Source organism: Entelurus aequoreus, linkage group LG04 (genome assembly GCF_033978785.1).
Source record: "Entelurus aequoreus isolate RoL-2023_Sb linkage group LG04, RoL_Eaeq_v1.1, whole genome shotgun sequence".
In the NCBI taxonomy this organism is placed as follows: domain Eukaryota; kingdom Metazoa; phylum Chordata; class Actinopteri; order Syngnathiformes; family Syngnathidae; genus Entelurus; species Entelurus aequoreus.
Window position 1 is genome coordinate 51796129 of NC_084734.1, and position 20532 is coordinate 51816660.

The 20532-nt window shown below is 37.7% G+C and overlaps 1 protein-coding gene across 7 annotated transcripts in view; it reads right to left on the reverse strand.

The window, feature by feature from the left end:
• col12a1b (collagen, type XII, alpha 1b) overlaps window positions 1-20532 on the reverse strand; it is a 118753-nt gene that overhangs the window by 79473 nt on the left and 18748 nt on the right. For all 7 annotated transcript variants that reach the window (XM_062045214.1, XM_062045216.1, XM_062045215.1 and 4 more), the window contains 3 exons: window positions 13893-14171; window positions 13546-13821; window positions 754-1023 (listed from right to left, as the gene is read on the reverse strand). In XM_062045214.1, the coding sequence (XP_061901198.1) occupies window positions 754-1023; window positions 13546-13821; window positions 13893-14171 (825 nt within the window). The remainder of the gene's footprint in view (window positions 1-753; window positions 1024-13545; window positions 13822-13892; window positions 14172-20532) is intronic.

A 20532-nucleotide genomic window follows, 5' to 3' on the forward strand; every position in this document is an offset into this window, starting at 1 on the left:
TACTTTCATTTCACTCACGTCTCTGCTGCTTTCTTCTTTCACACATTTTATTCTTGCTCTTTACATATAGTATACATGTTATTTAAATGTTGCATGCATGTTACTTACGTGTTGTATACATGTTGTTTACGTGTGGTATTTACATATTATGTACATGTTATAAATGTGTTGTTTACGTATTGTATACATGTTATTTACATGTTGTATACATGTTTACGTATAAGTGTATGTTATTTACATTTTGAATACATGTTGTGTACATGTTATATACATGTTATTTTATTTATTATTGACATGTTGTACACATGTTATTTGACTTATTATTTACATGTTGTACACATATTGACATATTCTATATGTTGCTTACATGTTGTATACATGTCATTTACATATTGTATACATTTTATTTACATGTGGTATCCGTGTTACATACATGTTATTTTACTTATGTACATGTTATACACATGTTTACATATTGAATACATGTTATTTACAAATTGTATACATGTACTTTACATGTTTAAATGTTATATACATGTTATTTACATGTTGTACACATAATTTACATGTTGTCCACATGTTGTTTATATGTTGTATACATTGTTATTTACTGTACATATGCATGTTTTCTGTTGTTGTGAGTTCAGCAGGTCGCTCACCATCAGTTATTTGTGTTGTGTTCTTGTGTGTTCAGCTGGTCGCTTACCATCAGTGGTTTGTATTGTATTGTTGTGTGTTCAGCAGGTCTCTCACCGTCAGTGGTTTCGTGTCCAGAGAGTGGCTGGCTGTCTTTGTGCTGATAGTTGGCGACCACAGAGACATGGTAGAGCGTCTCTGGGCTCAAACCTTCTAGCAAGGTGTATGTTTGGTCTCCTGGGATCATCTTCTCACCAGACTCTTGGGAATACATGGACTGCCATCGGACTCGGTACATTCGAACATTCCCGGGAGCGGCCGTCCACCGCACGGAAAAACTGTTGTCGGTCACGTCCTGAGTTAACAAGTTTTTAGGTGCACCCACCTCTAGAAGGAAAAAAATGAAGAAGATATATGAAATATTTTCAATGTAGTGACATGTTTTAGGAAGTAAAGTCATTCTGGTATTGAATTGCAGACTTCATATGTCCTCAGATGGCCTGTGAACTCCAGCAGACGCTTAAGCTCTGCCTCAAAGATTTATCTCAAGCAGATGAGTGCAGACATTTAGTCACTGGCACTCTCACAGAACCATGGAACAAAGATTAAGCAGCTGCGAGGCAGACGAGCAAAACAAGCGACAGATAATTTAATAATTTAATAATTTCAGCACGCGTGAAATGATTTGTTTTCCAAACGTGCCAACAGAAAGACATCTTTGGAGGAAGACATTGAGATGCTTCATGACACTAACAAAATAACACATGAAAGATTTTTATCTTGACATGCTTCATAAATTTATTCAGCAGCCAAATTAAAAGACGCTGACTTTCATAGAATACATCAAATAGATAGGCTTTTATTTTGATGCCACCGAACCCTCGCCAAAGCTTTTGACATTCTTTGTCAGCTATAACTGTAAGCCGCAGACAACAATCAAGCAAAATATCATTTACCACATATAATACATCAAACACCACACGGAATACCAAACAGAATACCTCACAGACCATCATTTGTAATAACACATGGAATGTCATATCACATAGATTATATTGAATATATTATGGAAAATCACATGGTATACCACACAGAATATTACATGGAATATCATAACACGTAGCTCATATGCAATGTCACACAGAATATCATATGGAATATGACATGGACTATCATATAAATAAACATTGATTGATATGGAATATCATATGGGATAGCTTGGAATATCACATAGAATACCACATGGAATGTGATATGGAATATCATATGGAAGATTACATAGAATATCACATTATCAGGAAGAATATGACACAGAATAACACATTAAATATCATATCCCCTGGCTCATATTGATTATCATATGGAATATAATATTTATTGTCACATGGATTATGATATGAAATAGCACACAGAAAATCACATGAAATATCAAATGGAATATGACATGAAATACCCAATGGAACATCACATGTAAAATTTAAAAAAATCCCATATGGAATATCATATTGAATATGACCTGGAATACCACATGGAATATCATATGGAATATAATATGGAAAATGACATGGAATACCACATGGAATATCACATGAATAAATATGGAATAGCAGATAGAATACCGCATGAAATCAGATATATGGAATATGGAATATCATAGGGCAGTCATTCTCAAAACTGTGGTACATGTACATGGTACGTGGGTTCCATCTAGTGGTACGCCAAAGAATCACTTGATTAAAGTACAGTGTTTTATTTTACTATATTCAAACACGGTGTTACTGTTCAAACTGTGTCTAATGTTACAGTGGCCAAAAATATTAAATATAAATAAATAAAACATCTACCTTTTTTAATGAATACTTAGGACTACTAACCTACTGTATTTTAATCTTGGTCATTAAGGTGGTACTTGGAGAGCCAAGTTTTTTTCTGAGGTGGTTTTGGTGAAATAAGTTTGAGAAGCACTGTCATAGGGGATAGCACATGGAATATCATATGGGATAACATGGAATATCACAAGGAATATTATAGGGAATATCACATGGAAAATCAAATGGAATATCACATTGAATATGATATAAAATAAATATGGAAGAGAACATGGAATATCACGTGGAATAACATATGGAATATGAAGGAATATCATAGGGCAGTGATTCTGAAACTGTGGTACGTGTCCCACTATGTTTCTACGCGGGCTCCAACTAGTGGTACGCTAAAGAATCACTTGATTAAAGTACCGTGTTTTATTTTCCTATATTCAAACACATTGTTACTGTTCAAACTGTGTCTAATGTTATATTAAATACAATTGTTAAATAAAACTTCCGCCTATTTTTTTAATAAATACTTGGGCCTACTATGCTACTGTATTTTAATGTTGGTCATTATGGTAGTACTTGGATGGCCAAGTTTTTTTCTGAGGTGGTACTTAGTGAAAAAAGTTTAGGAAGCACTGTCATTGGGGAAAACACATGAAATATCACATAGAATAACACATTGAATGTACAGCATGAAATATCACGTGGAATATCAAATTAAACACCAAATTGAATATGACATGGAATATCACATGGAATATATTATGCAATATCACATGAAATATTACATATCACAATATCGTATGGAAAAAATTATGGAATATCATATGGAATAGCATGGAATGTAATATGGAATATCACATGAAATCACATATGGAATACCACATGGAATATAAAATGCAATTTCACATGGAATACCTAATGTATTTCCACATGGATTACCATATGCGATATCATGTGGTTTATATCACATGGAATAGCATATTGATAATCAAATGAAATACCATATGGAATATCACCTGGAATATATGGAATAGTATACATAATATAATATGGAATACCACATGGGACATATGCAATATCACATAGAATACCGCACAGAATAGCACATGGTATATCATTACAGAACTCATTTTGAATATCATATGGATTATCGCATGGAATAATACAGAATATTACAGAATATCACATGGGATATCATATGGAATATAATATGGCATGTCACATGGACTATCATATGAAATATCCCACATAATGTCACATGAAATACTAAATGGAATATCACATGGACTAATAAGGAATATCACATGGAATATCATATGAAATATTACAGGGAATTTAATATGGAATACCAAATGAGATAGCGTGGTATCATATGGAATATTACAATGTCACTCATAATAGCACATGGAACATCATATCACATAGCTCATATTTAATATCATATGTAATATCATATTGGATATCATATGTATTATCATATTGGATATCATATAGAGTATCATGTGGAATATAGTATGGAATGTTACATGGAATGTTACATGGAATATCACACAGAATATCACATGAAACCACATATGGAATATCACATGGAATATTACATGGAATATCGAATGGAATACCACATAGACTATTACATGGAATACCGAATGGAATATAATACGGAATACTCCATGGAATATTACATGAAATCACATATAGAATATCACATGGAATATCATATGCAATATTATATGGAATGAATAGACTATCATGGAATATAATATGGACTAACATATGGAATATCACATAGAATAGCTTATAAAATATCATACAGAATATAATATGAAATACCACATGAGATAGATTGAATGTCCTGAGATTACAATGACCTGTATGAATGACACATGGAATATCTTATGCAATATCATATTGAATATCATATGCAATGGAATATATTTTAGAATATCATATGGAATGCAACATGACATATCACATGGACAATTACATGGGATATCCCCAGCAACATGGAATATCATATGTAATATATTTCTGTGTGCATGCGGCAGCTGGTCTTGTTTGTCAATGAAAGACTGCAAAGTGACAATACAAAGAGAAACATATTGATGGTGAAAAAATTGATGTGGTTTAGTGAAAAGGCATAACATTTTTGTGGTTTGAGGCAAAGAGCAGCAAAAAGAAATCAGTCCATCAGCCGCTAACAGTCACTGTTAAATATCGATGTTTCCAAACAAGTTGAGCAGATGAATAACTAAAATGCAACTATACATAAAACATGTGGTTAGCTAACAAGCGCAACAAGAAGCTAGTTTGTACAAAACATTTAGCGTGAGTAAAATCTGCTGCTTGCAGTGGAAAGTCTGCTGGCGGCCTGCACTGTGTAAACTTGGCTCCTCCACACGTTCCATCTTCCATCAGACATTTTAAAGAACCCAGAGGAGCCTGGGATGACTCAGCACTTTTTACACGGGTGGCCCAGATGGAGAAAAGTGTTGTGTTATCTTTTTAAAGCCGCCAGTCTGTCAAAGTCAGTAAGGAAAGAAAAGAGTGCAACAAGGCGCCACATCACATCACATCAGAAAAAAGGTGATCAAGATATCAGCTAACCAACTGTAACGCTGGGGTTACTGAAGTTAACTAGGGAAGACTAAACAATTCTTTTGACGACAGACAAGCAGGATTAAGTCTTTTCTGAGATGTCGGCAATTACAAAATGATTTGGCTTGTCCTATTTAGAGGTGGGGGAAATAATCGATTTTTAGATACATCGCAATTTGGACATGGATGATTATGAAATCGATTAGCAAAGGTCAATCATCTATATATTTATTGCAAATAAAGTAATGCAGACAGTTCTAAAATTTAGCTGATTGCACCGAGCCAACTCACTGAGCGATCCAACGAGCTCCTTTATTATAGGGCACTTAGGTTCCAGTTTTGTGATAAGCACTTATTCAGTGAAACAAAAAGAAATGTAAAACTGCATCAATATACATAAAATAAAGATGCATAAATAATTGAATTTTAATCAAATCGTAGCTCCTGAATCGTAATTGAATCATGAGGTGGCCAAAGATTCCCACCTCTGGTCCTGTTTCAAGTCCAATCTTCCCTCTTTTCTAAAGCTTGGAAAGCCTTTCTATCCAAGTTCCCACTGCAATCTGGAAGTGCATTTTGGGCTTCTTTCAGATGAGCTCTGAAAGAAAAGACTGCTATGCCTGGGAACAGACAAGTCTTCTTCTCTAGCTCCACTTGACTTCTGACGTTCCACATTTCCTGTTCCCCCTCCAACACAAAGTGACTAAGCAGAGTTCTCCTCACTAAATATGAAGTGAACAATCTTCCATGTCTCCAGGCCCCAGCAGTCCATGAGCGCAACACAGCGGAACAAATGGACTCAACGCATCGGAGACAGCTTCATTCCAAACAAGCGCTCACAAGCAGCGTGAAGTTGCCAGAAGTTTAAGTCATCGCAAGTTTTTTTAAAAGGGGACCTATTATGCAAAAACTACTTTTCTTACCTATTGGTACCTGTTTTTGTGTATTTAGGATCTGCATAATTTTCAAAAATTTGAATTCAAAACATGGAGGCATTGCGGAGATATTTATAAAACAATTATGCCTTCCTTCATATTTCCTCCAAATGAGCTTTCAGGAATTTGCCCGATTTGTGACATTTTTCAAATTGCTGACATTAGCGAATGTCTCCGTATATGGTAAAGTTTTGCCCAAAGAGCTTTGCATGAGTCTGCCATTGTAGTCAATAAGATCCTTCTTTGTCGCTATCCTCTTGTCGTGGGGCAGACTTTCTTGTACAGGCAAATGTATTCTACGCTGTTGCCATTTCAATTTTTTTAGCGTATAGTTCTAACTAATATCTGTCAGTAAACTTCAAAAGGAAGCGCTAAAAACTATAACATGGCTGTCGGGGAAAGACGCACCCGGGGAGGAACATAAATACGACTGCCCACTAAACGGCACATCCTCAAGAGACGGTCAGAAAGCAACTAGAAGATGGTTTGTAAAACATAACCTATGCAAATTTTTGCCCAAAGAACTACCATTACATGTTATGTAAACCACAAGGAAATGTTTTAAATGTAGAAAAAATCATAATATGACTTCTTTGAACTCACGTCTTCATCTTCACGACAGAATTCCTGAGATAGCTTTTCTTTTTCATTCTTTTCCCTAACCTGAAGCCAACATGTTAGACTCCAGATCACCCAACGTGTGGACACTCGACACTTTAGGTAGATAAATCAACTTTTATTAAGTACACAATGTACTTACTTAAGTGTGCTAAAATGACACATATTTTGGTGTTGGTGAAGGGTTGTTGAAAGGTGTTGTGCTGAATGCTAACACAACTCATGTGTGTGATCAGTAGGGATGGGAATTGTTAAGATTTTTACGATTCCGATTCCATTTTCAATGCTGCTTAACATTTGGGTCTTTACCTGTTCTCTTACGGATTGTCAATTGTATAAAAGGATAACAAACAACTTGTTTTTTACAGAGGTTCCACAGAAAAAAGGTTTTTAATATAACTATAATATAATAATAAAATAAATAGTCTACTGTAGAAATAAACAAATATTACATAAAAGTATTATTTTTTTAAATAATATATGGGGCAACCACTCAAAAGTAAAACTATGCCAGCTAGTGAAAATACAAGCAAGTCAAGTCCAATTAAACTGTGCATTGTGCAATTCTGCAACCATCAGCAATAAACATTAATATCTCAGGGCATTCAATCGATCGCAACTGCACTGTTTGACTGACCAATTTAAGTCTATGAACACGAACTGATGAAACCTACTCGGATCAGAGGTGAAATGTCTTCTAAGACAAACCAAACAGTCCAGTTGCGATCGTTTGAATGCCCTGATATGAGAAAGACCTGGATAAATGAGAACATTCATAGACAATAAACATCAACCATTTTTTGCAGCAAAATAAGTAGGGATGTCGGATAATATCGGACTGCCAATATTATCGGCCGATAAATGCTTTAAAATGTAATATCGGAAATTATCGGTATCGGTTTCAAAATTATCGGTATCGGTTTCAAAAAGTAAAATGTATGACTTTTTAAAACGCCGCTGTATACACGGACGTAGAGAGAAGTATAGAGCAATAAACCTTAAAGGCACTGCTTTTGCGTGCTGGCCCAGTCACATAATATCTACGGCTTTTCACACACACAAGTGAATGCAAGGCATACTTGATCAACAGCCATACAGGTCACACTGAGGGTGACTGTATAAACAACTTTAACACTGTTACAAATGTGCGCCACACTGTGAAACCACACCAAACAAGAATGACAAACACATTTCGGGAGAACATCCGCACCGTAAAATAACATAAACACAACAGAACAAATACCCAGAACCCCTTGCAGCACTAACTCTTCCGGGACGCTACAATATACACCCCCGCTACCCCCTATCCCCCCACCAATACGGCCGGGTTAGATTAGTAAAGTGCAATTTTAAATTTCCCGCGAAATATCCTGCTGAAAACGTCTCGGTATGATGACGTTTGCGCGTGACGTCACGGATTGTAGCGGACATTTTGGGACAGCATTGTGGCCAGCTATTAAGTCGTCTGTTTTCATCGCAAAATTCCACAGTATTCTGGACATCTGTGTTGGTGAATCTTTTGCAATTTGTTTAATGAACAATGGAGATAGCAAAGAAGAAAGCTGTAGGTGGGAAGCGGTGTATTAGCGGCCGGCTGCAGCAACACAAACACGTAGCGGCTACATCGTAGCCAGTGTTTCATTGTTTACATTCCCGAACGATGACAGTCAAGCTTTACCATTGGCCTGTGGAGAACTGGGAGAACAGAGACTCTTACCAGGAGGACTTTGAGTTGGATACGCATGCTTGTGGAGATGGGACAACAGAGACTCTTACCAGGAGGACTTTGAGTTGGATACGCGGTACCGTGAGTACGCAGCTGCGGCTTCCAAACATTTGATCGCTTGCCCGTACGTGCGTGCCGCTATGTGCATGTCACGTATGTAACTTTGGGGAAATATATGTGCTGTATGAACTTTGCGGAGGTGAACGGTACTTTGAGCTGTGGGATTGAGTGTGTTGTGCGGGTGTTTGATTTGTATTGGCGAGTTATATGGACTGGAGGGGGGAGGTGCTTGTTATGCGGTATTAATTTGTGGCATATTAAATATAAGCCTGGTTGTGTTGTGGCTAATAGAGTATATATATGTCTTGTGTTTATTTACTGTTTTAGTCATTCCCAGTTGAATATCAGGTCCCACCCGCCTCTCACAGCATCTTCCCTATCTGAATAGGTTCCACTGCCCTCTAGTCCTTCACTCTCACTTTCCTCATCCACAAATCTTTCATCCTCGCTCAAATTAATGGGGAAATCGTCGCTTTCTCGGTCCGAATCGCTCTCACTGCTTGTGGCCATGATTGTAAACAATGTGCAGATGTGAGGAGCTCCACAACCTGTGACGTCACGCTACTTCCGGTACAGGCAAGGCTTTTTTATCAGCGACCAAAAGTTGCGAACTTTATCGTCGATGTTCTCTACTAAATCCTTTCAGCAAAAATATGGCAATATCGCGAAATGATCAAGTATGACACATAGAATGGATCTGCTATCCCCGTTTAAATAAGAAAATCTCATTTCAGTAGGCCTTTAATATCATGGTTATTGTGACCAGAATTATCACAGCTACCATTATCATCAGAATTTGAATCATAATCAGATTTATTGGCCAAGTATGTTTAACACAAAAGGAATATGACTTGGTAGACTGTGATCTGTTTGTTCAGTGCAGGAAACAGCATTGTGGAATGTGCTCAAAAATTACTTACACACATACTAAAATCTTATGAGCAAGTAATTTTTTTAATTCCTAAATTAAATAGACACACCGTTAGAAAACCCATTGCTGTATTTTAAAAGTTTTCTATTTCTAATGCTTCACTGATAACGTTTTAGTCTTAGTATTTTATCTGTTTTAATGGCAAATATTTTAAATATGGGTTTTTATGTCAAGATTTATTCAAATGAAAAGTGCGTAAAAAATAAAATCTATTATTATTTATTATTTCGACGTAGTCGTACTCTGTCCAGCGGTCCTTGAACACATCGTAAAACACCACTGTCTTTTTTACTCAGAGAAAAGATCAATCGCACTGAGAGACACTAAGGGCCGGATTTACTAAAGGTTTGCAAATACTAAAACATGTGCAAACTTGTGCAAAGTAGACTGTCTGTTAAAGTACCAGTAGAGTGGAAAAACAAGTTGCCTCTCTATAGAAGCTATTATCATATATATCTGATTTATGAGGGATAAATAGATATGATCAAAATAGTATCAATCTTACGGAGATTCCCATGTTTAAGTGTCTATATAAAGTGCACAGATGTGTGTGTACCGCTGCACAACTCTTGTGGAATTATAAAGCATTTAATAATCCATACAGTGATATGGTACATGTGTAATGAAGTGTATATTGTCTTTAACATCAGTACACACTACAAGGAGGATGCTACATTGTTTTTTTTAGTTGCTTGGTAGTTTTTTACGCGCGAGCACGGTCACACCCAGCTCCATCTACAAGAATGGACGCAAGACACGTAAGTTAACTTCATGATTTGTCGTTAAACAAGGACTAAAAACATAAGATAATGTTGCACCTTTCTTATGACACAGAGCAAAAAGTTGTCCCATCAGCTGGAAGTTCCACAGCGATCGTATCCAAAACAGCTGACTGTCATTAACGCTGGCGGGAGTGTCGCAAAACCCATTTTGATGTGTCTTTTTTTTTAATGTTGAATAAAAATAGCTGCATGTTTACGTTCAAACATACATTAAGTCCTCTTATAGTTTGTTTAAAGGCAGCAAGGCAGTGTTGTTGAGCTTGGAAATGACAGCGTACAACCGTGACGTCATCACAAGTCTCCGCTGAGCGGAGTTTTGGATCGCTACACTTTGGCCAGCGTTTGTAAAAGTCTGCGTCTTTTAAGACAAAAGTATGCGTCTGCGTGTGGACAAGAGGCCTAAACGCAGAGATAAGTATGCATTAAGTATCTGTGTTCGTGTGGACATGGCCTTAACAAAGCAAAATGCCGTAAAAAAAAATGTTTGCGCCGCCACGAGGCAGCAAAAATTCCTTGAATATAATTTGTAATCCAATTACTCGAGTTACTCGAGTAATCGTTTCAGCTCTACTAGGAACCACAGATCCCTTCCCCATCAACAACAATGCTAATCAAGCAGACTTTGTGAGAGCCCACAACGATTACTTTGGGAAAAATTATGATCCAGGACCTTATATTTTTGACAAACACTTACTGTAATTCTCGTTGGAATGCCGACTGACGGGACACTCACATAATTCCATTTAGATGAAGACTCAATCACAATACTCACAAAGGGTTAAAAAAAAGTTGCTGCAACGAGCGTCTTCTTCGCTACTCTGGGGGATGTACAATTCGGTCGGTCCATGGCCACATTTCTCTACTCCCAGGTGAGAAATTAATTAATTATAATCTAGAATTTACTTTTAGCAAGTTTAAGATGAAGCTAAAGCAGCCGCCGGCTTGTAATGTGTCAACAACAGCAGCGTAAGCTAGCGTTAGCTCACTACTATCAATGCACCGCTAAAATAGTCCGTCTGCGTTGGCGCTTATACTAACAATATCACTCATATTTGGTTAATTTTCAGGTCACAACATGTAAATGGTGTATTGTTGGCAGTTTCTGGATGTTTTTAGAGTGGGTAAAATGAGCGCAACAGAGGACCCTTAATCTGTTGACTAAATGTTTTGCTATTTATTTACGATTTTGAATGCTTAAAAAAAACAAAACCATATGTGTTCTTGACTTACATAAGGATTGTGAATGTGTCAAAACCAGCAGCATAAGCTAGCGTTAGCTCACTGCTATCAATGCGCTGCTAAAATAGTCAGTCTGCGTTGGCGCTTATAATAACATTATCACTCATATTTGGTTAATTTTAAGGTTACGACAAGTAAATGGAGTATTGTTGGCGGTTTCTGGATGTTTTTAGAGAGGATGAGCGCAACAGAGGACCCTCAATCTGTTGACATAATTGTTAGCTATTTATTTAAAAACATATGTGTTTTTGACTTACATAAGGATTGTGAATGATGAACAGCACATCTCTTTTAAATTTTTGCGTATTTCCAGAATGACTGATCCAATAACATGGTCAGAGTGCAGAAGTGTCTCCATTGTGATGTCAATCTACGGAAATTCCAGAAGGTGAGTGGAATATTAAAAATGACTGACTGATTTTGTGGCATTTTTTGACATTTTAGACGGTATTTTCACATACTTTGCGGATTTTCAATACAATGATATGATATGGTTTAATGGATAAAATTAAACACAAATAAGCATATAAAGTCAACTTCTTTTTCCACTCTACTGGTACTTTAGGTGAGCAGAATCAGGTTTGCCATCCATTTTGCGTCTCTGTCTTCATTAATATGCAAAATATATGCTGATTATCAATACGTCCACAATACTGGGAGGAGAAGATGCAAATATAATTATACAGCACTCTCAATGTGATTTATCAACACTTATCACTGTTTTGCGAGCATTATTTGGCGTTTTATTGAGCATGTGTCAAAAGGACGTGCAAACTGACAGTTCCACATTTGGCTGCAGGAACAGTGCTCCGTCCTTCGTGTGTGTGTCAACATTTTGGTGGATGGTCAAAAATGAAAATATAGGACATATAGTCTATTCAGTAATTTCATTTTCTAATGTTATCACCATATTCTTAATCACCAAAATGATTCCCTAGCGCGGCCACCGCTGCTGCTCACTGCTCCCCTCACCTCCCAGGGGGTGGAACAAGGGGATGGGTCAAATGCAGAGGGTAATTTCACCACACCTAATGTGTGTGTGCGACTATCAGTGGTACTTTAACTTTTATTGCTGCTGGATGACTTATGGGGCTCAATAAAATGAATTCAATTGATACGTTTTGGTGTTTGGTGCTGGAGTTTTTTTTTTAAAATGCCGTTCGATTTTTAATTTAGGAAATATATTACTATAATATACCTCCTACATAAAAAGACGTCTTTATTGGGCATTTTCTTGCATTTTAGTCATTCCAGACCCACAAATGCGCTGGTGATTGGAGCCACAGCCTCGCCCACTCAATGTGAAAGTGAAAGGAAATTACCAGAAAGTGTCAGTGTGCATATGATTCTGTTGTCGAGATTGCAAAGCAAAAATGTGTTACAGATTATAGATGTGTGCTGCTGATAACACATCGCACACAGGTATGTTAACATGAATGTGAATATAATGATATTCTTTGTGTTAAAAGCCCTGTATGTACGCAACTTCCTCATTTAAATAAAGCACCCTGCACAACTTTTCAATTGCACATGCATTGTTGGTAGAACACACGCAACACGCCCACTCATAGTGCACGCTATTTTATTTTTTGCATACACTGTCTCGCGAGTGGTATCTGGATCTTAGTAAATCAGGCTCTGGGAGAGCACAGCTTGTAGGTTCAACGTGCACTATTAAATATCTTAGTTAGTCAGATAGAAATTTGTTTATATAAGTTTAGATTGGGGTTTGTCGTTTCTTAATGGGGAAATACGTTAATGTCTCTTGTTTTCATGTTAGCATTTAACCTAGCGCCAGTCAGTGAGTTTATCAAAGTTCTTTTATCGATCTCGGTTTTTTGATAATTTGAATTTTTGTGTGTGCTAATGTTTCTGGTAGTAATTCCTCTCTTTGATGAAATATCCACTTTGCAAATATTGCAAGTTGTACCGTTGTCATTCTTTCCGGTGAATAACTCTCCAGTTTTTGTGCCACTTCCGCACCGTGTAATGACGTCATGCGTGCCCACAGGAATTCAATGGGGAATCGTTTGATAAAACCGGCAAATTATTCCCAGGATTTGAAACACTGGGAGCCAGAACTAGACAAGAACCGGTTTTGGAATCCCATCCCTAGTAACCATTGTAGCACACAAACACAGCAGTAACGACAACAGACCATGACTGTGTCAACATGCTAACAAGAAACATACATCCTCACCTTCTTTAGTGGTTCCATACGTCTGCAGTGGCGGTCCAGAGGCAGACTGGTACTCAGCAGCGACAGTGACCAGATAAGTGGTCTGAGGTTGGAGCCCCTGTAGCACGATGGCGGTCTCATCACCGAGTGTAGTCACCTCTGCCTTGGCCCCTGCTTCACCGACAGGTTCAAAGGTCAAGTGGTAGCGGATTACTGCTCCTCGTGCCGGCTGCCACGACACCCGGAAGCTGTCCGCGGTCTCCTCGGACACTCTCAGGTTGCGAACCGGACTTTGTTCTGTGAGCAACAGGCAACACTTTAATTGCATGCGTGGACCACCGATCTGGAGCAATTAGAACATCACTTACCCTCAAGGGTGGTCTCGTAGCCACTCAGGGGCAAACTGTCGCCCCGGTCATACTGAGCAAAGATGTTGACTTGGTAGCGTGTCAGGGGGGTCAGGTACGGTAGGATGGCAGTGAGAGTGTCCCCGGGTACAGACATGGACACCAAATGGCCGTCAGGGTTCTCCGCAGGCTTAAACTGAACCAAATAGGACTCCACGTCGGTGGCGTCCATCTCCCATGAGGTACGGATGCTTCTCGAGGTGACCTCAGAGAAGGACAGGTCTCTGGGCTGAACCAGCTCTGAAGACGTGTGAAAAGGTGAAATGTCACATTGACGTTTACAAAGTTCATACACAAACTACTACAGTCAAAGGTGTCTATTGTGACCATCAAGGGAAAGTGTCCACTATATGTAGGTTGGCAGCCATTTTGAGTCAGTATTTGCGATGGTTGGAGCTGTCACGCCAAATTTCTTCCCCCTACAAAAACCTCCCCCCCCCATTTACTCCCGGGGCTGCGTCCAATAAAATCACAAAGTTGCCGGGGGTCCTTAACCGGCACGCGACTGTCCTGTTTCGCGCCTGTCACGCCAAATTTCTTCCCCCTACAAAAACATCCCCCCCGCCCATTTACTTCCGTGGTCATGTGTCCTCTTACGTCATTGACAGCGATCGATAGCACTTCGGCTTTTACTGCCCGTCCCTGGAAGGATACTTCGTCTTTGACAGCTGCTGGAATCTGAAGAAATCAATTACGGTATTGTTTTTTTTTGTACAGGCGCGAAACAGGACAGTCGGGTGCCGGTTAAGGACCCCCGGCAACTTTGTGATTTTATTGGACGCAGCCCCGGAAGTAAATGGGGGGGGGGGGCAGAGCCATGAAAACTCAGGCAAGACTAGACAAGAGAACTCCTGCTTTCTGACTGGTAAAAAGTTTGGAGGCAAATGCTCATTGGCGCACGACATAATGACGTAAGTGTAGTACGTACAACACCACCCGCCAGTCTGGAGTAGGTTTATGTAAACCGTGAGCAAGCGTCATAGCTAATTGCTGTTATTTATTAAACCATTAAAGTGTACCAATGATGAATTTTGTCTTTTTTGACTTATAAATGTTACAATGTTGGATACTCGCCTTAAACAATGCCATAGTATCAGATCGTAAAATTTATTAATGTATTTTAGCGTGAGCTTGCAAATATTTTTATCTAATCTTGGCATGCTCATATTATGGTAAATGGGTTATACTTGTATAGCGCTTTTCTACCTTCAAAGTACTCAAAGCGCTTTGACACTATTTCCACATTCACCCATTCACACACACATTCACACACTGATGGCGGGTGCTCCCATGCAAGGCCCTAACCACGACCCATCAGGAGCAAGGGTGAAGTGCCTTGCTCAAGGACACAACAGACGTGACTAGGTTGGTAGCAGCTGGGGATTGAACCAGGAACCCTCAGGGTGCTGGCACGGCCACTCTCCCAACCGCGCCACGCCGTCCCCCCAAATTATCACTGACGTACAAAATGCAGTGAAAAAAATTATCGGAGAGTGTGCAGGTGTACCTAATCTTGTGACCGTTTAATCCTTTACAATGTTTACTAAATGTGTACAGCTCTGGTAATGAGTACATTCGCACCCACCTGCACAAATGTACTTCAAAATGTAACAATCAAAATAAATATGACTTTTTTTTTGTTTACTAGGGCATGCATATACAGTATAATATGCATTAGTTTGACCATTTAAAATCAACGATAATAAAAAGGAGACGCCTGGAAATAGCATAAAAATGCCCCAAAAACTTGGAAAACCGCGATTCATAGCGTTACTTTTTGGTGTAACCATCATGAGCGTTCTTATTCAGGTATATTTCTTTTATATTTTGATAAATCATCATATTTATGTATTACTAAATTTAAATAGGTATTGATCAATCTTTAAGCTGTGTGTATTTGATTTCAGTTTGCTTTTGACATCTTATTTAGAATTGTAGTTGAAACTTTTACAACCTTGTGTTGCGCTCATGATGGCGTAACCAAACTAGATTTCATTTAATGATCTTATTTTGAATATTTATTCCCTTTTTTACATTTAGTATATTTAAATATTCATTTATAAACATTGAATACATTTCAAATATCAATAAAATGCAATTGCCTTCATCTTATAGGGTAATGTTTAGTTACACCAAGTCATGAGCGTAACACTAAGCTTCATCACTTTGACTTGTAATACCTCTAATTCTGGTGGTGTTTTAAGCTTTTTTCTTTTTGGAACATGTACTATACATATAATACAATAAAGTCCCATATAAAATTATGTTTCTAGCAATACTTTAATTTTGCCTTTGAAAGTAACATTCCAATGTCCATTAGTGGAGCTGTACACCTAAAGTAACACTCCAATGTCCATTAGTGGAGCTGTACACAAATTGATGTTCTACTGTGTTTGAAAGAAAAAATGGCAGTGACCATTTGAAGATATATGTTTAAACAGTGAGTGGGGTGTGGTTTTATTTGCAATCTGGGAACGCGTCAACAAACATCTAGCACACATACTCAGAAAGTGCGTTAGAAAAGTGACTGCGGAACAAAATTTACACCAAAGCATATCTAATACATATTAACTAGCCCAGTAGTTCTTAACCTTTTTGACCATGGGGCCCAACTTTTCCACTAGAGAGGATATTAGCACTGAATTATGAATAAATCTTACTCTTGCTTTTAATCATATTCAATAATTATATCCAATTTACTTACAGTTAAAAGGATCATCTTTGTCAAATGATATGAAAAAATATTATCAAGGCTTAGGTCAGGCTGATTACAAAAATAAATACAATCAAATATACTGCAAAAGAAGGGACTCATAAAAACTAATGAATCAATCAATCAAAATGTAATTATATAACCTGTAATCACAAGTGTTTCAAAGGGCTTCACAAATGACAACGACATCCTCAAATCTGAACCCACATCCGAGCAAGAAAAAAACTCAACCCAATAGGAACAATGAGAAACCTTAGGAGGGACCGCGGATGAAAAATAAACTTACATAATCATTCAGCGATAAAATAAATCAATTCCAGCTAAATTAATGATACATTATATACGTATATACAGTATATATACAGTATATATATACATATATATATATATATATATATATATATATATATATATATATATATATATATATATATATATATATATATATATATATATATATATGTATATGTTTCTTAAATAAACTGTGAATAAAATTTAAGTGCAAAAAAAATACAGCATCACCACTTCAGTCATAATTTTTGCGCATAAGAAACTTCTCTATGGCCCCATTTACACTGCACACCAAATCTGTTTTTTTTTGCCCTCAAGTGACACAGACACCATATTTTTACCAGTGTAAAAGTTTTTTAATTTGATTTTTTTTGCATTAAATTTGCGATCCGATTGGAATCTGATCTTTTCAAATGTGACTGCAGTCAGAACGGCAATGCGACCTCATGTTTGCAATTTTTACATCATCTCTGGGCGAGATACATTATTTGTGTGCGCAGCACCATCACATTCTTTACTGCAATTCTCTTCTTACTCCACCTGCATTAGTTTTTCATCATCTGCCTACTTCCTCTACACAGCAGCCAAGATACAAACTCACTAAGACGCTGGTCTGTGCCATTCATGTTTTTTTTGTGTAGTAGCGACTTTCTCATTTACAGAATTTGGTGTTCTGTCGAAATGAGCCACTTTGTCCAAAAAAGCTAGCAGCAATGTATGTTACTGTAGCAAAATTATTTGCAAACGTGTATCTCAATCCGTGCGCGTGTAATCCAATTCACATGCGTGTGTACTAATGTGTGTGTCTGTATATCAGTCCGATTGTGCGTAATCAGATCCGTGTTCATGTGTTTTAGATCCGTGTACGTGTGTGTTTTTAAGTTGTCTGTCTGTCCCTAATCAGAAAGAACCCTTGATAGGCTGTGTACTTACACGTGACTTTTGCGACACTTCTGCCATGTACAATTTGGGTGAGCGCATCCAGATTTGTTAGCGTGTAATACAACATGTGCGCACATTTAGAAGTGCATGCGTGTAATACAATCTGTGCGTACGTATCTATAATCTGTGAGAAGCAGGAACTCTCTGTTTGCTGTCTTTTTTACATGTGACTTTTGTGTCACTTCTGCCGTGTACAATATGAGTGAGCACATCCAGATTTGTGAGCGTATAATACAACGTGTGCGTGTAATACAATCTGCGTGTGCGTATCTGAGGTGTGCCTACATTTAACCAACTACGGAAGACACCGCACAATATAAACTAATCAGAAACAACGTACAGTTGAGGGGCGTGAATGAGAGACGCCAAGACCCGCCTAACGTTGTTTCTGATTGGTTTAAATTGCGTAGTGTCTTCCGTTGTTGATGAAATGTAGGCGCAGTGGATTGATGGCTCGGTTTGGTATTGGTTATTTTGATCAATCAATCAGAGTTACTCGAACTACGGCAAGCTGTAGTGAAATTGTGAAAAAATATTAGTAGTGACCAGGGAACATAAGTGTGAAAAATGTCAAGTGCGGCATGTAGCGTGAGAAAGGGTTAATTTGCGTGACTGTCAGGCTCAAAGCATGAAGCACAAGTGTTTGAGCATGGTACATCGTTGTTCACTTCAACGCAGAATAACATAATCAGTGGTTGCATGCGCCGACTAGTGGAGAGTATAAGGAAAGGCAAGGGAGAGTTACAGACAGACAACTCTTTTTACAAGTTGAAATTGCTGAACAGACAGATCGAAATAACCAATTTCAGACCAAGTCATCAATCCACTGTGCCTATATTTAACCAACCACGGAAGACACTACGCAATTCAAACCAATCAGATACAATGTAAGGCGGGTCTTGGCGTCTCGCTTTCACACACCTCAGTTGTACGTTGTTTGTGATTGGTTAAAATTGCGTAGTGTCTTCCGTGGTTGGTTAAATGTAGGCACACCTCAGTTACACACAAACAGATTGTATTACAAACGCACGCACTTCTGAATGTGCGTACACGTATTATTACACGCTCATGAATCTGGATGCGCTCGCTCAAATCTTACATGGCAGAAGTGTCGTAAAAGACACGTGTAAGTAGACAGCCTATCGAGGGTTCTTTTTTGATTAGGGACAGAAAGACAACACACTTATGTGAATCTAAAACACACTTACGCGGATATAAAAATCACATGTATGCGGATCTGAATATACACACTCGGATTTATATACAAACACAAAAATTAGTACACACACACACACGCAATGTGGATTACACGCGCACAGATCGAGATACACGTTTGCAAATAATTTTGATACAATAATACGTCCATGGTGGTGTCTTTTAATTTATGTTGCGGCCGCATCAATAAGTGATACCTTAAGTTTCGAAACACTGATTTAGATATCAAATAAAACTCCTAATAAAATAATCACTTACTTGTAGGGCCAGTGAAAAGTAGACTCTTCTTCATTTTGACAGATTAACTTTCAGTCATCTTCCTTTGTTTACACATTATTAAACTGTGCATGCAAGTGACGTTGTGGACACATTGAGGCCACATTGGGGCCACAATGGTGCCTGTGCGCGTTTATACTGGAGTCTGAGGAAAATCACACTGGCGGTGTAAACAGTCAGCTAGAAAAAAATCAGATCTCAAAAAAATCAGATTTAGGCCACTTTGACCTACAGTGTAAACATAGTCTATGACTTTAGCTCCAAACTTCTTCTCTGTGTTTGAGATTGGGGTGAGTGCTACAAGTGGTGGAAAAGTGTATTAAAATTGAGTACCGCTGCTGCCCATACGGACCACTGCTGAGAAAAACACATTATTTGGCGGCCATCTTGGGGAAAATCTGTAGTATTTGTTTACAATGACAAATACTAGGGCTGTGAATCTTTGGGTGTCCCACGATTCGATTCAATATAGATTCTTGGGGTCACGATTCGATTAAAAATCGATTTTTTTTTTCAATTCAAAACGATTCTCGATTCAAAAACGATTTTTTTTCCCCGATTCAAATCGATTCTCTATTCATTCAATACATAGGATTTCAGCAGGATCTACCCCAGTCTGCTGACATGCAAGCAGAGTAGTAGATTTTTGTAAAACACTTTTATAATTGTAAAGGACAATGTTTTATCAACTGATTGCAATAATGTAAATTTGTTTTAACTATTAAATGAACCAAAAATATGACTTATTTTATCTTCGTGAAATTATTTGACACAGTGTGTTGTCAAGCTTATGAGATGCGATGCAAGTGTAAGCCACTGTGACACTACTGTTAATTTTTTTTTTTTTTTATAAATGTCTAATGATAATGTCAATGAGGGATTTTTAATCACTGCTATGTTGAAATTGTAACTAATATTGATACTGTTGTTGATAATATTCATTTTTGTTTCACTACTTTTGGTTTGTTCTGTGTCGTGTTTGTGTCTCCTCTCAATTGCTCTGTTTATTGCAGTTCTGAGTGTTGCTGGGTCGGGTTTGGTTTTGGAATTGGATTGCATTGTTATGGTATTGCTGTGTATTGTTTTGTTGGATTGATTAATTTAAAAAAATAAAAAATAAAATAAATAAAATAAATAAAATAAATAAAATAAATAAAATAAATA